Here is a 20809-nt window from a genome sequence, read left to right as displayed (position 1 = left end):
GTTTGTTGTACACATCTTCGTCCTCATGCAGAGATATTCTGAAATTATCATCCTGTCATCCTTGCTGGGCAAATATATCTTTCTACCTTTCTTAACATTCCTTGTAGGACCCGTCGTCATAGATGCTGTCACAGCCTTATGATCGCTGATACCTTCCTCTACGTTAACTGATTCGATAAGTTCAGGTCTGTTTGTTGCCAGGAGGTTCTCTTACTATCTGCTCAAGGTAATTTTCAGACAAGACATTCAGAACAATGGCACACGAATCCCTGTCTCTTGCACCAGTTTTGATGCATAACGCTCCCAAATTTATACCTGGCAAGTTGAGGTCACCATCTATTACAGCGGCATGATCAGAAAAATTACTAATGATATTCTGCAAGCTCTGTCTGAAGCGCTCTAAAACTACAATTCCTGATCGAGGTAGTCTATAAAAGCATCCGATCACCATTTTTGACCGTTCTTTGACACTTTATTTCACACAGATTTATTCACAGTCGAAATCCGTGTTAATCTCGCTACATTTTATCGAATTTTTTACTGCAATAAACACGCCTCCACAATTGGTGACTAACCTATCCTTACGATAAACACTCCAATCTGAACTTCGGATTTCGTTGTCATTGACGTCTGGTCTCAACCAGCTTTCTATTCCCAATACTATCTGTTGATTATAACCTTCAGTAAGCGATACTAATTCGGGGATCTTTCCTTGGATGCTCCTGAAGTTTACTAAAATCATATTAACCTTTTCGATCTCTGATCTGCGAGGACCAAGATTCTCTAGGTCGCTTTGTATGATTTATCAGGCAAATTGTCTTTGATCTCGACGGAACGTTCCTTAAAAATAAAAAGTCCCATGTGCACGCCACATGTGCACCACTACCCTAGTAGGCGCTTCTTGTGTGTAATCCACGCCTGACCTATTAAGGGGAATCCTACAATTCTGCACCTATAGCGGAGGTCGAGAAATTCGCATCCGATACCATCGGAAAGTCGTCTGAGCCTCTAGTTTAGACTTTCCACTTTGCTCCAAAACAGATGACCGCGGTCAAAGCTGAGTTCGATGCTACAAATGGACAGTTTGGCGTGCACTCTGCGTTCGTTGCTAGTTGCCTTCATTAAATCTTCCAGCCACCGAAATGAGTCGAGGATGGCCTCAGACCCAAGCACAGGCGTCATTCGTGCCGGTATGTGCCACTACATGGAGCCGGTTCCACCCAGTGCGTTCGATACCGCTTGCAGGGCCTCCTCCACATCACGGATGAGACCTCCCGGCAAACATACCGAATGCATACTGGAATTCATTCCCGCCTCGCCTGCTACACTAAGTGACCAAAAGTATCCAGACACCCCCAACAATAGACGGTTTTCATATTAGGTGCATTGTGCTGCCACCTACTGCCAGGTCCTCCACATCTGCGACCTCGGTAGTCATTAGACATCGTGAGAGAGCAGAATGGTGCGCTCCGCGGAGCTCACGGACTTCGAACGTGGTCAGGCGATTTGAGTGTCACTTCCGTCATACGTCTATACGCGACACTTCCACACTCCTAAATATCCCTAGCTCCACTGTTTCCGATGTGATAGTAAAGTGGAAAAGTGAAGGGACACGTACAGCAGAAAAGCGTACAGGCCGACCTCGGCTACTGACTCACATAGACCACCGACAGTTGAAGAGGGTCCTAGTGCGTAATAGGCAGACATCTATCCAGACCATCACACAGGAATTCCAAACTGCATCAGAATCCACTGTAAGTACTATGACATTTAGGCGGGAGGTGAGAATACTTGAATTTCATGGTCGAGCGGCTCTCATAAGCTACACATCACGCCGGTAAATGCCAAGCGACGTCTGGCTTGGGGTAAGAAGCGTAAACATTGGACGATTGAACAGTGGAAAACGGCGTGTGAAGTAACGAATCACGATACACAATGTGGCGATCATATGGCAGGGTGTGGGTATGGCGAATGGCTGGTGAACCACATCTGCCAGCGTGTGTAGTGCCAACAGTAAAATTCGGAGGCCGTGGTGTTATGGTGTAGTCGTGTTTTTCATGGAGGGGGCTTGCACCCCTTGTTGTTTTGTGTGGCACTGTCACAGCACAGGCCAACATTGATGTTTTAAGTACCTTCTTGCTTCCCACTGTTGAAAACCATTTCAGGGATGGGGTTTGCATCTTTCAGCACGATGGAGCACCTGTGGCGGAGTGGTTGCCCTACAATAACATCCCTGTAATGTATTGGCCTGCACAGAGTCCTGACCTGAATCCTGTAGTATACCTTTGGGATGTTTTGGAACGCCGTCTTCGTGCCAGGCCTCACCGACCGACATCGAAACCTCTCCTCAGTGCAGCACTCCGTGAAGAATGGGCTGCCATCTCATTGAACGTATGCCTGCGAGAGTGAAAGTTGTTATCAAGGCTAAGGATGGGCCAACACCACATTGAATTCCAGCAATACCGATAGAGAGCGCCACGAACTTATAAGTCATTTTCAGTCAGGTGTCCGGATAATTTTGATCACGTAGTGTATCTATCTGAGCGGTTCCGTCACCCACTTAACATTGGAGCTCTTAATGAATAGCATAACCATCCGTTATACTTGTCCGGACTGGGAAGGAAAATCGACCTTTGGCCCAACAGGAGAGACATCCCATCCTGGCTCAATCATCAACGCTGGGTAGCACCTCGTACCTGTTGCTATGACGTAGGGAGCCAGCCGCACGGCCTGCTCCCTCTCTCGCCATTCGCCCAGTGACACGCGAACCCACCACTGTCTGCCACCCACTCTGGAGTGAGGATCGACCTGTCAGATGTAGCGTATCAGAGCCGCAGCGACGTCCGTCTCACCAGGGGATTCCAGTGACACCAAAGGTGTCGCACGTCTCGTCACAGGCGCCCAAGTCACCGCAACTTTGAGCATTAGCTAGAAGCTTGTTGACGGTAGCCAACGCAGCTTCCAGCTGTTTACGGACAGCAGCCAACTCTCCTTGTATCCGCTCACAACAAGCACAGTCTCGAGACATATCGTACTGTGTATAAAATAGATGTAAGGTCTCAGACGGCGCTAATGAATCTGAAAATATATCAAGTAGAACAAAGTAACACAAAAAGTTGCTGTGCAGATTTCTCATTGTACTCTGAGGTAGCAAGCATAATTAAATTTCTCTGCTGAAGTTGATGTACACTACTGGCCATTAAAATTGCTACACCAACAAGAAATGCAGATGATAAACGGGTATTCGTTGGACAAATATATTTTACTAGAACTGTCATATGATCACATTTTCAGGCAATTTGGGTGCCTAGATCCTGAGATATCAGTACCCAGAACTACCACTTCCGGCCGTAATAACGGCCTTGATACGCCTGGGCATTGAGTCAAACAGAGCTTGGATGGCGTGTACAGGTCAGCTGCCCATGCAGCTTCAACACGATACCACAGTTCATCAAGAGTAGTGACTGGCGTATTGTGACGAGCCAGCTGCTCGGCCACCATTGACCAGACGTTTTCAAGTGGTGAGATATCTGGAGAATATGCTGGCCAGGGCAGCAGTCGAACATTTTCTGTATCCAGAAAGGCTCGTACAGGACCTCCAACATGCGGTCGTACATTATCCTGCTGAAATGTAGGGTTTGGCAGGGATCGAATGAAGGGTAGAGCCACGGGTCGTAACACATCTGAAATGTAACGTCCAATGTTCAAATTGCCGTCAATGAGAACAAGAGGTGACCGAGACGTGTAACCAATGGTACACCATACCATCACGCCGGGTGATACGCCAGCATGGCGATGACGAATACACGAGTCCAATGTGCGTTCACCGCGATGTCGCCAAACCCGGATGCGACCATCATGATGCGGTAAATAGAACCTGGATTCATCCGAAAAAATGACGTCTTGCCATTCCTGCACCCAGGTTCGTCGTTGGGTACACCATCGCAGGAGCTCCTGTCTGTGATGCAGCGTCAAGGGTAACCGCAGCCATGGTCTCCGAGCTGATAGTCCCTGCTGCTGCAAACATCGTCGAACTGTTCGTGCAGATGGTATTTGTCTTGCAAACGTCCCCATCTGTTGACTCAGGGATCGAGACGTGGCTGCACGATCCGTTACAGTCATGCGGATAAGATGCCTGTCATCTCGACTGCTAGTGATACGAGGCTGTTGGGATCCAGCACGGCGTTCCGTATTTCCCTCCTAAACCCACCGATTCCATATTCTGCTAAAAGTCATTGGATCTCGACCAACGCGAAGAGCAATGTCGCGATACGATAAACCGCAATCGCGATAAGCTACATTCCGACCTTTATCAAAGTCGGAAACGTGATGGTACGCATTTCTCCTCGTTACACGAGGCATCACAACAACGTTTCACCAAGCAACGCCAGTCAACTGCTGTTTGTGTATGAGAAATCGGTTGGAAACGTTTCTCATGTCAGCACGTTGTAGGTGTCGCCACCGGTGCCAAGCTTGTGTGAAAGCTCTGAAAAGCTAATCATTTGCACATCACAGCATCTTCTTCCTGTCGGTTAAATTTCCCGTCTGTAGCGCGTCATCTTCGTGGTGTAGCAATTTTAATGGTCAGTAGTGTATTTATAGATACCTGTTATCAGAAATCCTGTTCACCGAAAAGTTACTACACGAGATAAACATTCAAAGTAGAATGCGTTGATCTAAACTTTGTGCTGTCTACTGGCACAAAACTGGAACCTAGTGGTGTGACGAAGATTTTGGTGACGGGAAAATTTACACTAGGAAGCCGCCCTACACAAGCATATTCACAAGACTTACGCAAAAACAGAAACTACGATTAATTTTCTAACCAATAGTCTACACAGTATAATACACACGTATAGTTCACTTCTTTGCAGAAGCACGTGAACAAAAAACCAAAACTAAATTAATTTACATTTTATCAGAGAAGTGCTGCTGCTGCTCTGCTACGCGTCGTCTCGGCTCGGCGGCTACCGCTCGGTCCCATCGCTGAAAAGGAGAACTAAATACATCCTCAACCACATCCTCTGAGAGAGCCCACGGTGCAGCCCAGATTAGAATTCTATATCCTGGAGATTCTGTACCGTTGTTCTGCACACTTGACTTTATGCACCCAAAACGAAGGATATGAAGTCGATGCTCAAATGACCGTAGTCTTGTCGAACCTCTGCCGACCTATCTGCTTCGATCTATACAGTCTCTTGTTATGAAGGGTGCTCGAAACTGTTTGAGCACAACAGTGTCGAAAATGACTTCTTGCTGGAGCTGTTTTTACATGAATTTCTCCCGCATTTAAAGGCAAATGCTCGCTGTATCTGTGTGTTCTGCAAAACTGAAGGACCGATAATTATCAGTCTGAGCCACGCATAAACATTTGGTGTCTCTTTGCCATTCAGTGATGGCGAGACGTGGCTTGTTAGCCCGTATGTGGTAGTTTACGCAGATTGGCCTCATCGGTGAACAAAATGTGATCCAAGAGGAGCTCGTTGTGTGAAGCCTCTATCAAATCATAAAAAAGCAGTTTGGCGAGCTGCGTAATCTTCGTGGTTTAATTTGCGAAGCACCTGAGTATGTTGTTTTATTTAGTCCAAAACTTTCAAAATTTTTGATTTTGCCAAAACTAGGTCGTCGATAGAAACGACGGATTAATGCATCGTTCTTCTTAACAACACAGGCACTGCAATATCGTATTTATCCGCCGATACCAAGCAGCGACTTTCAGTAAAAATGTCCTTCCCTGTATGGAAATTACACAATTTGACACAGGAAAGACGACGCATGGAAGTTTGGGTTTAGCCGTCAGTTCCTACGTGAAGCAGAAAATCCAGGTTCGAGTCCCGGTCTGGCTCAAATTTTCGTTGTTACCTATACACTGTGCAGCTGGGATCTGATCATATTCACGATTTCGAATCATTTCTTGTGTTATAGTTACGCCTGACCACAACACCTGCCCGCGGTAACAAGGGAAACCGAGAGCCGAAATTAGAAGAGCGTATGCATACAGCAGAGACGTAGTCACTCTCGGTTCTGATCTGACAGAGTTTATTGCATCCCGGGAACAGTATGACCTGCCATCAAGACTGGTGCTCCTGTAGTCAGTTGCCATGCCAAGCCAGCAGTCTTTATTGGTTACGACGAGATTTCCGGTGACACGGATCCATTAGGCAAGCCGTGAGTGTAGGGTTGCTAGTTTTCACTTGTGTAAATTCATAGCACAGCACTTTCACTAGACTCTTGGTCTACAAAGAAAGGCACACTAGAGGCCTCTTCACTTCATCCAAGGAGAAATAACAACAGTCAGCTCTCCACCTGCTCAAGCACCACACAGGTGACAGTTGTTGATATTCAAGAAAGACAAGGCATCCTCCCTCTTTGAAGAACGTGAAGCAGAACTCTGCACGTCATGTAGCTCTGTGCTCCACTCCTAAATGTGTGGAACTTGATTGGGCGCCTGTGTCACCTCCGGGAAAGTCGTGTTCATGGCCCAAAAAACTGACGGCTTTTTTTCTTGTCTGTGTAGACTTCTGTGCAGCTGTATTTAATTGGTGACAGTAAATATCTAATTACTTGACTTCAGTATTGTTTCCTCAGAACTTTCTTTCCAAGATTTCACCGTAGATCAGTCAGATTCTGACCGCTAGCAGTGCCTAAAGCTGATGCACATACTTTACAGTCGCTACTTCATATCAGAGTTCTGGTAGGTTGCCATTACTTTCCTTCCACCTGTCTCCATGTGCTATATAAGGTACACACAGCAATACCGCATTTAAAACTGTCACAAAGGTCTGTGTGGGACTTGGTTCGACTTTTCGTTTTTGAGACAGCAATGCTAACTCAGGATCACAGTGGCTGTGGATTGTGAATCAACTTATCACTAGAAATCATAGCTCTTGACGGGGTATTTGCTGAGCGCCTGCATCGCATACGGACAATATTTGAGGGGATCTAACGAGTATTCTACAGTAGACAACTTTCTGACAATACATTCCAAAACAGAATAACGCCAGACTATCTTTTGTCCGAAATACCGCCGATCATATGTTTATAAGTAGGCTCATTTACCCAATTAATAGCCTGCAGCCGGCAGTAGTATTTCACTGCGGACTCCAGTCAATGTAGCAGCAACAGACAGAAAGCGACCAGTGTCTCATTGATTTCGAAGTTAAAACGTCGGGAAGGCACTGTGAGTTCGCAGAATCTTGACGAAATTCTGTTTCTGTAATGGGAAGAGGATTTTACAGGCAAGACGTTTTTATATATATTAGCCATAATTTCCAAAAATTATGTTCATTTTTGACTGGTTATCCTGTTGTTACGCAATTTTGCTGTCCATTTATTAGTATAGAGCTATAACTGTCCCTTGCGTCGCCTCCATCTTTGCAGATTTCGGCTCAGTGTGAGCTGCATGCTTTGGTATCACTTTTCGGGCAGTGCAACAACTCCAGTAGCTATTCCTCAGTTGTAATGACATAAAAAAGGAGAGGAACATCTTTCATATTCTTTTATTTAACTTGTGTGAGGATGGTTCTGTAATGGCATTACATTCTCGAATAAAGTGTCACATTGCTCTTTGCGTATTTCATATTCAGCCATAGTAAGTCCTACTACCGATGTCAGTGACATAATGAGAATCTAACAGAATATCGTTTGTTAAAAGTGTATATCTCTGCGTTGCCGCAGGTTGCCTTCTTCATTCTGCAGAGGAGAACTATCCAAGAACTTGTGAAGCAATTGGCGGACACCAGGAAGACCTACGGGAGAACACAGGCCAATCATCGCGTCCGCGACTTCTATCAACGCCGCGCCACCACTATCTAACGCATCTTACAGGTTTGGAAAACAGTGACTCTGACCTATGGTACCAGTAAAGATTATTTAGAGCCAATCACTTAATTTCGTATTACCCATTGGATCCCATTATATAGTCACTCTACGCGCACATTTTTCAACAGCCTAGTAAATAAGCTGCAGCTGTGATTACGTACTGACAGAGTGTAAATGATCAGTTCATAACCGAAGTCGTCGAATGCACGAAACACGATTTTAGCTGTGTAAAATTCTCTTGTTCAGGTCGCATCACATGTAAGTAGAAATTAGGGCTTTCGAAGTTCTACACCGTCTCCATCGCTAGGAGATGACTGATTGGCAGGAGTGATGTACGCCCCAAATAGTCACTGTGTGATTTACTAGAAAGGAGGAGATCTTACCACTTTTCGATAATGAGAAGAGAGAAACATGCATTTTGGATCAAATTTGATTTCTGACAGTCAGGTTTCCCGCATGCAGGAGCAAACGCATGGCGTTATTAACATGACATTCAAAAGCTCCTTATAAGGTACGCTTCACCCCTTATTTCCCATTTTCTTTTGTAGAGATAAACCAATCAGAGAACTTCCATTGTAAGGATTGTTGCGAAAATTCAGAAAATAAACCAGATGTGTGACAATATGAAGTTGTTCTCGTCCAGTGATGATGACAACTGCGTTATGTCTGTGAATTAATTGTCCGCCAAGCCTACGCTTTACTTGTCTGCGCACAGCCAAGACCTTACACATGCACTCTCTTACAAAAAGGCCATTTTGTACAACATGGCATAATCTAGTCAGCTGAGCATCTGCATGAGGAAAGATGAAATATTCTTCCTGACTCGCCCGTTTGAACAGGAATGGCAGGTCGAGGTTGTAAGAAAAACTCCGCCATATACAGAATGTCTCAGAAATGTTGCGACAGACTTGTAAGGGAGGTAAGGTAAACCATAAAGATTGAGAAGTGCATAGCAGCCCATAGCTGCTAACGTCTTCGCACTCCGCTACGTGCACTGTACGTGAGAGAGCTGGACGGACTTGCTTAAAAATGTTCCAGCAAATACGAGGGGCAGCCTGTGGTTCCAACATGGCGGGGCGCCGGCTTGTTTTGGAGTGGCTGATCGTAGGCGACAAGTCATTCCCTCGACGATCGTTTGGGCGTGATGGGCCGGTTCCTGGCCCCTGCTCACCAGATTTATCGAACCCTTGTTTCTTTCTGTGGTGGGCAATTAAATCTCTCGTGTATCTCCGTCCTGTGGAATCGAAATAGACCTCGTCAAAAGAATCGTCTGTGCAGCTGCTACAATCAAAGAAGCTGCTGGTTGTTCGACTGCGCCAAGCCGTCGGTGTTAGGCATGCGCGGCGTCTGATGGTGCAATTCAAGCATCTGTTGTAACATTAGAGTTGTACTCATCCACAATAAATGTTTCAAATGACGCACTGTCTTGTTTCCTTTCCGATCGTCGACCTCTGCTCCCACTTACCTCTGACCTTTGCAGTCATGGATTGCTATGCAGACGGCCGTTGTGGCCGAGGGGTTCTGGGCGCTTCAGTCTAGACCCGCGCGACCGCTACGGTCGCAGGTTCGAATCCTGCCTCGAGCATGGGTGTATGTGATGTCCTTAGGTTAGTTAGATTTAAGTAGTTCTAAGTTCTGGGTGACTGATGACCTCAGATGTTACGTCCCATAGTGCTCAGAGCCATTTGAACCAATTTCTATGCAGTTCGCATTCATTATGATGTGCCACGTCTTACCTGGAGGTTTGTCCCAACATTTCCGGGACTCACTTTGTAGTTCATCGCATGTTTCCATTGACTTGATTCATCCACAATCAGTACGTCTGAGTCACGTTTACATAATTTAATATTTATCGTGTGACAATATATATGCAAAGATTACAAAACTACTACGCGTCAACATTTAAGCGCTGCTCTCCAGCATAAAATAGCACAAATGACAACAGTTATGATGGATATCAAGGTCTGTTACGTATTTTATAACATCAATCATGACTGTGAAGAAATACCTTCGAAACGACCCTTGTAGGCACGTGCGAAACACGTCGATACAACATGAGCAACTGTCCATCGCTCCGCACCACAGGCACAGGATGCGGTTCAAGGTGGAGTTCGACAGAATAATATGAGGCACACAAGCTTCCCCACCAACGGCAAGGTCCATGGTTCATGGGGGGGGGGGGGGGGAGACTACGTTAACCATGCACCATACAGAAAGAAACAGTTGTTTTTTGTGCATGAACCAATAAACTGTTTTTACAATAAATCTTGTTTTCTATTTTTCTATCCAACTGGGAAAAGAACAAGTTATTGCAGATATGCAAGCAAGGCTTGTAAATTACTTTAAACACAGTACATGGAATAATCTGGATATGACTGACGATACAAGATATTAGCGCTTACTGTAAAGATAAGTGGAAAGTGACCATATGTTGGAGTATTCTCAGATGTCGGCTGAAGTCAGTATAATGAACCAAAGGCGGCTTCCAATTGGCGGTACACCACAAAATTTAAATGCAATGCAACCGTCTTATTTAAGGACATGCGTTTTTCGTGTATTCTCTAACACAGTAAATGTACTCGAATCCATTGATGTATTGAGTACTCTAACGTATAGCTACTTCCCTTTCGTACGTACAATAAGTCTCGATATATTCTCCAATTGTGTCCATATTTTTACATAAGCTGTTTTTGAAATAATATATATAGCTTTCTTGTACATCTGCAATGGCTTGTTCTTCTTCTGCTTGCCGTGTATATTACTCGATCATGGCAGTTATTATTGTGAGAAATTCCAATTTGCGATTTTTTACTTTGATCTTTTCTACTTCCAGTGTTATTTTGCATCCACGTAAGGCATAAACTGACACTTAAAGAGATAATTTGTTTAATAATGAATGCTCTAAGTTTGTTCGTTACATTGCTTTCCTTTTTTAACTGGAGTAGAATAATACTATTCATTGCATCCAGTCCTGATTCGGCACTGTTTTCGGTATTGTGGACAACAATCTCCTGGATCGAGAGAAATATGTTTCTCCAGCTAAAATATAACACTTAATAACACTTTAATACTGTAGTTTCCAAATAGACTGTCTGACAAAAAAGTGCTTCACCCAGAAGTTGTGTGTCGAATATAACTCCTTACATGTACACATCATCCCTACTTATGTAAATAAATAGAGTTGTCATTCTTTTGTCGGGAAGAACACCCAACAGAGTACATTATTGTTATCCAATTTTAGTGTTTTTACCAGGTCTGTTGCGATATATAAGGGGCGTGAACAGCATCGGATGTTGAATGGTCACTGAGAAGGACTCGAAGATGCTGCGTACTTGTACGAGACGATGTTATCAGCACCTAACCAGTTTGAAAGGGTCTCATTGTGCGAGTCCTTAGGGCCGGCTGGATGAATCGTGCAATATCCAGTTTTTGTGGGTCATTCGGATGTGACAGTAACCAAATATAAGACTGCAAGTGAATGTGAGGGTAGGCGCAGTATTTGTCAAGGTTCTGGCAGACCAAGTTTGAACGCCAGAGGAAGGATTGCCGAATGGTGGTCAAAACAGATTGTAACCCATTCATATTTGTACCTGCCGTCTGGGGGTAAGTAATGGACTCACTACAACAATGCATTTCATTCTGCACCACTGCTCAGAAACTGCCAACACCTGCACTAGGAAATTAAAATCCCATCTCTAGGTTGCCATTGCCACTACAACAGAAACGGCTGCATATGGAATCGGGCAGGTGACTGGGAAGCATCAACAGCATAGCGCTCAGTGAGGAATCACGGATGTCAACTACACAGTGACAATCATCGACGAATATGAAGGCGACCCGTAGAGAGATTCCATTCTTCTAAGGTTTTAGAGAGTCACAGTGTTGCTACCTCCGGCTCCATGGTGTGGGTAGTCATCTGGTATGACTTCATGGCATGGCAGGAAGTGGCTGTTGGAATTCTGATGGCACTACGGTACGTCATAGACATTCTGACATATAGTCAGCACGGATTCAGAAAATATCGTTCTTGTGAACACAACTAGTTCTTTGTTTACACGATGTAATGAGTGCTATAGATACGGGATCTCAGACAGATTCTATATTTCTAGATTTGCTTTCGACACTGTTTCTCAGAAGCGACTTCTAACCAAACTACATTCCTATCGAGTATCATTTCAGTTGTGCGAATGGATTCGTGATTTCCTGTCAGAAAGGTCAGAGCACGTAGTAACTAACGGAAAGTCGTCAACTAAAACAGAAGTGACGTCCAGCGTCCCCCGACAAAGTGTCACATGCCCTCTGCTGTACCTAATCCGTATAGATGATTTAGGAGAAAATCTGAGCATCGCTCTTGGATTGTTTGTAGATGCTGCTGCCCTTCATCGTCTGGTAAAGTCATCAAAAGGTGAAAACTAGTGTAAGGAATTGGAATTAACGGCAGGAAAGTGACCACTTTGCTGTTCCTGTCTGCGTTTTACTGTAGTGAATGTGATAAACTGATTTTATAGCTGTCGAATACCTGACAGATACACTTCGAAGTGTAATACCTCTACTTATTTAGAATACTTTGTATCTCCTTGAAAAAAGAACATACCTGGGCTATATTTTATTTATTTTTTTTCAACCTTCGATGGGTAGCGAAATTAAAACCACAATAAGAATCGGGATAAGCTTTGCGCAGATTATGTGAGTCTCGGAATGCTCGTCTGTCGCATCACGTCGCAACTTTCAGTTCTGAGACCACAGTGGGCACATAAAGATGCCAGGAAAATAGAGTATCCCCGCCAAGTATGAAGCCCTGCTGAGAATTTTCGCCTGATTTCATGCAGCCGACATGACATAACTGTCATGTGTTTCCTTTTTCACGAATATTCTCGCCAGCGTACTGCAGAGACAGCGAAGTTGTTCCTGCAGCTTTTTGGATGCGAAGTGATTGATCACACATCATACAGCCCGGACTCGGGTCCCTCTGATTTTCGTCTGTTCGCTCATATGAACGGATGGCTATGAAAACAGCATTTTGGCACCGACAACGAGATGCAGACCAGCATAGAGAATAGGCGGAAATCACAGGCTGCTGCCTTCTATGGAGAGGGTATTAGAATGTTGATACCACATTACGACAAATGTCTAAGTTGAGCTGCAACTGTGTACAGGGAGGCTGTAGCTAAATGTTGCAAATGAAACATTTTTGCTTTTCACGGTGGTTTCCATTGCGCGACCGATCGGAAGTTGAAAAAAGAAAGATAATATACATAATAAAGAAAGAATAACGCCAAGAGCGTGAATTTTCGTTTTCAGACATTCGTGGTGGCACTGGTTTGTTTGTGGGTCAGCGCCCCGCTGCTGCACCACAAAACGACTGATGACTTTCCTGACTCAGAGGAGGGCGACCGCCGGCCGCCGATGCCCATCTGGCTACCCGAGCAGTCGCCGGCCTTCGAGATAGTGTTCGTGGTGCAGGCGCTGTGCGGCACCATGTCGCAGCAGCTCTCCCTGCTGCTGGACACCTCCTTCTACAAGCTGACGCTGCTGGTGACGGCCGAGTTGCAGGTTCTCAACGACAACCTTGCAGTGCTCGGGAGAACGGGCGCGTCTACCGAGAGAAAGGCGAGCTTTCCTACTGACGTGCCTGGACAGAAAAGAGAAGAAGCAGCTATTCAATCAATTAAACAAGCTGCTGCTCCACTCACTGAGCATGACAATAGTCCAGGAAAGCTGCTATACATGCAATTCGTCGTAAACGTACGTCATCATCAGGCCATTATAAAGTAAGTATTTTTCGCTGCTGGAAGCATAATACTTTTTCATTAAAGTGCTGTCACCATGAATTCCCGCTGGTGTGCGCACGTGTACGAGGTGCGGCTAGAAAAAAACCGGACTGATGCTGGAAAAAACATTTATTTACAATTATTTACAATTTCATGTTATCTCCTTCAATGTACTCTCCTCCTCGGTCTCTACACCGCTCCATACGAATTTTCCACTGTTCATAGCAATGCTGCAGATCATTTTCGGTAAGTCCATACATTACTTCCGTCGCTTTTTCTTTTACTGCTTCAACAGTCTCAAATCTAGTTCCTTTCAAAGCTGACTTGACTTTAGGGAAAAGAAAAAAGTCACAGGGGGCCAAATCAGGTGAGTAGGGTGGATGATCTAAGATGGGAATGTTGTGTTTTGCCAAAAACGTCTTCACTGACAACGCACTGTGAGCTGGGGCATTGTCTTGGTGAAGGATCCATGACTTTTTTCCCCACAAATCGTTCCGTTTTCTCCGTACTCGCTCACGTAGGGTAGCCAGGACGCTAATGTAGTAATGCTGATTCACTGTTTGTCCCTCTGGTACCCAATCAATGTGCACAATCCCTTTGATGTCAAAAAAAAAACAATCATCATTGCCTTGAATTTCGATTTTGACATTCTTGCTTTTTTTTGTCGTGGAGAACCAGGAGTTTATCAATGCATCGATTGGCGTTTAGTTTCGGGATCGTAAGTAAAAAACCACGATTCATCGCAAGTAATAACATTTTGTAAGAAGGTGGGATCACTTTCAATGTTTTCCAGGATGTCAGAACAAATCATTCTTCGGCGTTCCTTCTGTTCAATTGTGAGACACTTTGGAACCATTTTTGAACACACTTTGTTCATGTTGAAACCTTCATGAAGAATCTGCCTAACACTTTCCTTGTCAACTCCTGTTAACTCAGACACTGCTCTGATTGTTAAACGGCGATCTTGTCGAACAAGTTTACCGATTTTTTCAATGTTTGCATCAGTTTTTGCTGACAATGGTCTGCCAGTGCGAGTGTCATCACTGGTGTCTTCGCGGCCATCTTTAAATCGTTTAAACCACTCAAACACTTGTGTTCGCGATAAACAATCATCGCCGTACACTTGTTGTAACATTACAAACGTTTCACTTGTAGATTTTCCTAGTTTGAAACAAAATTTGATGTTAACACGCTGTTCTTTCTGTACACTCAACATTTTCCGACGCACAGACAAAACGTCAACTACTTAAAACAGACGCCACGGGCAGACTGAGTGCAGGAGGCAAATGAAACTCGAGCAGTAGGCGGAGCGAGAGTCACGTGACAGGCCACGCGACTTTCAGCCTTATTGCATTCGTTTTATTGTTTCACCAGTACTAGTCCGGTTTTTTTCTAGCCACACCTCGTATTTACTAGTTTCATTGTACCCTCCATGAATCCAAAAAGTTTCGAGACTGGCTTCATAAAAAATCCGACAGCTGAAAATTGTCGTTTTAATGCTTCACCTGTTCGAGGTAGTCTCACCGCATTCGAGTACAACGCTGAGAACGTTTATACGACCATGTGAAACAGTCATAAGAATCTTTCTTTGGGAAACTGTTCAACTCTGACTTGAATGTCGCTTATGTTGACCCCTCATGAGAATTTCCGCCATCTGATGTTTCGCGTTTGCTTCGTACTGATAACCCAAAGTCTCGTCACCCTTGACGATTTTTTCCAGATAAGAATGTTCCGCGTTTTGCATTTCTATCAAGTGTCGGTGGACGTCCTCAGCCTTTGTTCTTGTTTGGGAGTCAAGGTGTGTGGGACAACTTTTTCACTCACTTTTCTCTTGATTCAGAGATGGTGCTTCATTATGATTGTAGACAACATTGGGAAACTAAGGCAGCACGTCCACTACTTACGCTGTCTGCTGACAGCTGACTTGTGTAATGCACCTGTGTTGCTTAGAGTTGTTATTCAAGCTGCCACCGTAGTTACTCTACTGACGTCGCTTGTCAGTCTTGGAACTCTTTGGATGGACAGTGCGTGTTAGACGTCCGTTATGCATTTTGTCATATATACCCTACTGTTTCTGAAAATTGCAGCACCCAGAAGGAATAGGCCGAATCACTCCAAAATCGGAGGATGTGTAGACCAGTGAAACCGAAATAAATGATTGAGATTGAAAAGAGATGGCGCGCACATTGGCCCAGCATCGGCCTCTTTTGTGGCACCGTAAAAGCCTGACTGGTTCGCCAACCTGCTCATCAACCACATTCGCGATCCGTGCGACTGTGGGTGGACACTGGCTAGCGCTTCTCTGACCAGACCTACCTGTTAGGACGGAGTGGAGGCTGGCAGGTAGTGGGGAAAGAAGGTAGGGCCCACTGGTGGAACCACTCCATCCAAACCACAGACCAGACCACGAGCGCATTGCCCGCACACCGGCGAGCGGGTCAGGGCTGACCCATTCAGCTGGCGATTTACCAGAGCAATCAGCATGTGTATGAGTGCCTTTACCCTAAGCTCAGTAGGTGCACAGCCATCAAATTAAATGGTAGGCCTCGTCGACGTCATCACGTGGGTAAATTTCAAAGGGGCGGATCGATTGATGTCCAGGAAACAGATTTTTCGTACCGTGAACTGCGACTCCCACAAGGCACTCCACTGTGACAGTGATTAGTGAGTGGAATCAGTCGGTAGACGAGCGTCGTACACAATGACGAGCTGGTACTTTACCATACAGCACGACCAGAGATCGGGAATGCTGGCACATTACAGGCCGACAAAACATTCCACAATGTTGACGCAAGGTAGGAGCACTGCAACAGGTGTGCAAATATCTACGTCGACGGTTCTGCTGTGGGCTGCACTGGTGATATACATGCCACTGCGTCGGTTTGTATTAATGATAAATCACCAAACCTCGGACCACAGTGGATAAATAAACGCCGCCGCTGGTGTGCTGTATGGGAAAACATAGGATTTTCGGACGAGTCCCGTGTCAATTATTCCTACACAGATGATCGCATACGTGTTGGACACTAACGTGGTGAATGACGTAGGGCACACTGCATTGTTGAGTGGCATAACGGACAGAAACCAAGTGTGATGGTATGAGGCTACATAGACCACAACGTGATTTCGCCTTCTTTTCATTGAGGGCAATCTGAACAGCAACCGTTACCTCAGCTTAGAGCCTGAGACTCCTCCTACAGGCAGCTACACATGTCCTGTTTTAGCAGGAAAATGCTCGGGCGCATGTGGCGAGGAATGTGCAGGGCTTCTTAGAAGAACGACGAGTATCACTGTTTGTCTGGCCTGCACTTTTGCATGGCGAGGCGACCGTCGCACGTACCTGTGATATGAGCGGCGGCAACTTTTTCGTTCTGGTCCTCCTGTAGTCACTGATATGCTCTGTGTTTCCGTCTTCTAACCTTGTGACAGTGTGTTCCCCAGCAGCATATACAAGCCCACTTTGATATCATGCCATGATTGCCAGAGGCTCTGATTGCAGTATGTGATGGCTTCAGATAGTGCTGAATTCTCACGGTGAAAGTACATCTACAGGTTTATAAGTCTAATCATTTGTGTATTTTCTTGTTCCAAATCTGTGGAATAAATTTCTTGATGGTCATTTGTTTCGTTCTTGATGTCGCATGTTTCACAAATAATACGGTACGTATGCGATATTTAATCTCTTAGATGGCCTTGAACATACGATGAAATACTATTTTACGACTACTGAGTCCTAAAAATTCCTTCATGGCATTTCATTTGATTGTGTGTGGAATAAAAATTTAATAAATGAGATACAAAAAGATTTCTTAGAATATCCTTTGTCACTGCATACGTTTATTTTCCTACTTAGTCGTCAGACAAGAAAAAATATTTCTCAAAGTGGCGAAGTGCACCATGCCGCATGTAAGACTGTCGTAAGACATCCTTTACTTACTGTCTTCCGGGGAGACCATACAAGTGTAATATGCTGAAGGGGCATTTTTCATACATTTCTTCTCACGCATACTAATTTGGGAAAAATTATCTGGCAGGTAGCCTTCGCTATTTTCGATACGATCACGTTGTGACTTCAAGCTGAAACATCACTGGATTTTCGACGTACCAGTGGGTCTGTAGTCAGCTTGCTAATAGACTATAGAAAAGGTTTCCACAGTCTGAATAGTTTTAATAGGCACATGCACCCGTTATGCCGGTGACCATTAACATCAGGAAAATCAGCTGCAGAATACCTGCAAGGAACATCAATCTGATCATGATCAACGCCACGGATCCAAGCATTCATCAGGTTTACACCAACTTATTTAGACTCTAACAACATCTCTCGTCATTCTATAGAACTTGCCACATGCAACGAAATTGTTTGCACCGCCCAAGCAATCCCGTGTACTTCTTGTAGCGATGAACTCTGACCCCTGATTTTATACAGCTTCTTTTCACTTCTCCACTTGGCGTTGTTGCTTTCACCGCTCTAAGCAGTATCACGAGTTTATTCTTATGACGTTCTATGTGAACCGTCCATATTCAGTAGTCGTTATAATCTAAACTTAACCACAATAGCGAGAGATACAAATGTCACAAACAGGTGCGCACGAGGAAGCACTATGTCTGGTTTGTGACCGACATTGCAAAATGTGGCTTGAACATAGCAGAAGGTTCTAATGGACTGTTACCGACCTTGAAGATTAACATGTTTGGAAGGATTTTAAAGTTACCTCTAGATTTTGATTGGTTTTAGCATGCGAACACTCCTGTGAGCGTCGTGCAAATTTTAGGTTATCGATTTTCGCAATGGCGTTCTGACAGTTTTTGACTTTCATCAGTCGTTTTACAGCGAAGATCTTCCCTCTACTTAGTGTATCACAAGGTTTCAAATGTGAGCTCTATTTTGGAATGTGGACCTCTACTTTCAGGTTCCTAGGGCTGTACATGGCGACATTCAAGCGCACGGCCTTGTGCTGTTACATTGCAATAAAAGACTCCCTCTCACCTTCAACTCGAATGCAGAACTCGTGGGAAAGCGGCGGTCGCTTTGTACACAGCTGATGTTATTGTTGTCCGTGATTTCTGTGATTTTCCATTTCTGTCGTCAACAGTAACAGATTGTATGATTCTTTAATTACAACAGGAAGGAAGGTACGGTAAGACGATGGACTCGTATTTGACAGGAGTGGTTTTTCAGAATCCCCGTCTTGTGATGGTGTTATACGGCTTTCTTACTTTCGCTATATCATTTAAGTGAATATTGGTGCTGTCCAATCTGTGAGAGCACTTCTGATTTCCACCCCAAACTCGTGTAACCCACTTGACACTTCGCTAGCCGTTGCTTGCTTTAATCATAAATATATGTCTTAGTGATGCTAAATGTTATTATTTTTACATAAAGAAAAGTATTACCTACTCAATAAACTTCAAATCGTGAGCTATGCCCTTCATTTATATACATCACTCAGTGAATTTACCAATGGCACTTTTGTTGCCTAAGCCTCTGGTCACTTTCAGAACTCAAATTAATAGTCAGATTAATTAATTTAATGATATTGAACCTAAATTGCTGGTGTACCCATGTACCACCACAACAAAATAAAGACAGAAAAAAATTTGTGGGAGCATGAATGGGAACAGTGGCTTACTTAAATTTACAAATGATGATAAGTTTTATTAACGTTTTGTAACCACAATTAGCTGGTAAATCTTACACAAAATGACAAACACAAATAACAAAAGGAGTGGTGTTTGATTGGAAAGAATACATTAGTGTGGAAGCTACACAAATTCTCCCTGAATTAATCCCTTTTACAACTCAGTCTGACTTTGTTTACATGAATCCACTGTGAGGCCCAGCTCTATTCAAATGGAATAAACTATGACTAAGTATACCACAAACGAAGGCTAACATAAGACAGGGAGGAGTGAATGTCATTTAACAAACCTACGCCAATGCAGCAGTATTTCACTCTTTCACCTTGATTCAGGCAACAGCAGAAAACAGCACACAGTGGGTGAGGAGCAGTACACTGCTGCAATTGTAATGTTCTGACGCATCCACAAAAATTTGCAAACTATGGGGTCTGGCGTTCTAATTATCAGAATATGGAAGACTTCCCTGTGAGAGCCCTGAATTCGGCAGATGTCTGTGTGAGGTGCACCCGTTCACTGGTCTGGAAAGACCAATTTGATTCACAGGCACAACGGTGTATACTGGAATTGTTAAACGTCAGATGGCCAGACGATATGCAATTTCGCTGTCGGTACATTTGAAAACTGCCACTGGCTCTTAGTCCACCACAAGATCAGACCACAAGCCTCACCCACAAGGGAAAGATCTGAATTTCTCCACCAGGAGAGCAGAATTAGCAAAAATTAAACCTCCGCCACAGTGAACAAACCAATAGAACTATCCCCTGCTCATTTAATCTCCCCTCTTGACTGTTCTGTTGGCCTGGTAGCCAATCCAGGCACAGCACTGGGGTTGCCACGCAGGGATAGCAAGCCTCCACTTTGCATATACCGAGGGCAGCTAATCAGCGACTCCAAATCTCTCTTATTTAAACAAAGAAGATTTTAGACGAGGGAGACGTCGTTCTCATGATAAGCATAGCCATGTTTTGGCAAAAAACATCTACCTAGACAGGATCATAGTCCCTCACTGCCGGCCGCGGTGGTCTGGCGGTTCTAGGCGCTCAGTCTGGAACCGCGCGACTGCTACGGTCGCAGGTTCGAATCCTGCCTCGGGCATGGATGTGTGTGATGTCCTTAGGTTAGTTAGGTTTAAGTAGTTCTAAGTTCTAGGGGACTGATGACCGTAGATGTAAAGTCCCATAGTGCTCAGAGCCATTTTTGAGTCCCTCACTCACAGTGAGATTTAATATTTCTGGGCCGACCATTTCCAATTTCTCAAAGAAGGCTGTTAAGCTTTCCAGACAGTTAGTTGTACCAATGAAATATGTTTCGTCACTTGCTAAAAGAACCTGGCGACTTCCTGGCGCCCAGGGGGGGGGGGGGGGGGCAACATGGCGAGGTTTACAGCATTGACTCAACCGTACACATACACTAGCCGCTTAGTCCATATCGTTCCAGCTTATAACACGAGAATGCATAGAGTTATATGACCTTCCCACTGTTTGCACAAAAGTTCAGTTTACAACAGTCTCTCTTAAATATCTTCCTCCGCCCACATTCTGCCAACTGGACACCTTCAGGAAGGACTGTCGTCT

At 44.5% G+C, this 20809-nt stretch overlaps 1 protein-coding gene across 1 annotated transcript in view; it reads left to right on the top strand.

Annotated features, from left to right (window-relative positions):
- Window positions 1-13596, top strand: part of LOC126197037 (uncharacterized) — an 18525-nt gene extending 4929 nt beyond the window's left edge. Inside the window, exon 2 of the mRNA XM_049934612.1 lies at window positions 13123-13596. Coding sequence (XP_049790569.1) covers window positions 13123-13596 — 474 coding nt within the window. The remainder of the gene's footprint in view (window positions 1-13122) is intronic.
- Window positions 13597-20809: the final 7213 nt, after the last annotated feature.

The sequence above is a fragment of the Schistocerca nitens genome, chromosome 1 (genome assembly GCF_023898315.1).
Source record: "Schistocerca nitens isolate TAMUIC-IGC-003100 chromosome 1, iqSchNite1.1, whole genome shotgun sequence".
Lineage (NCBI taxonomy): Eukaryota > Metazoa > Arthropoda > Insecta > Orthoptera > Acrididae > Schistocerca > Schistocerca nitens.
Note: the sequence above shows the minus strand (reverse complement) of the source record. Positions and strands in the feature narration are given on the sequence as shown.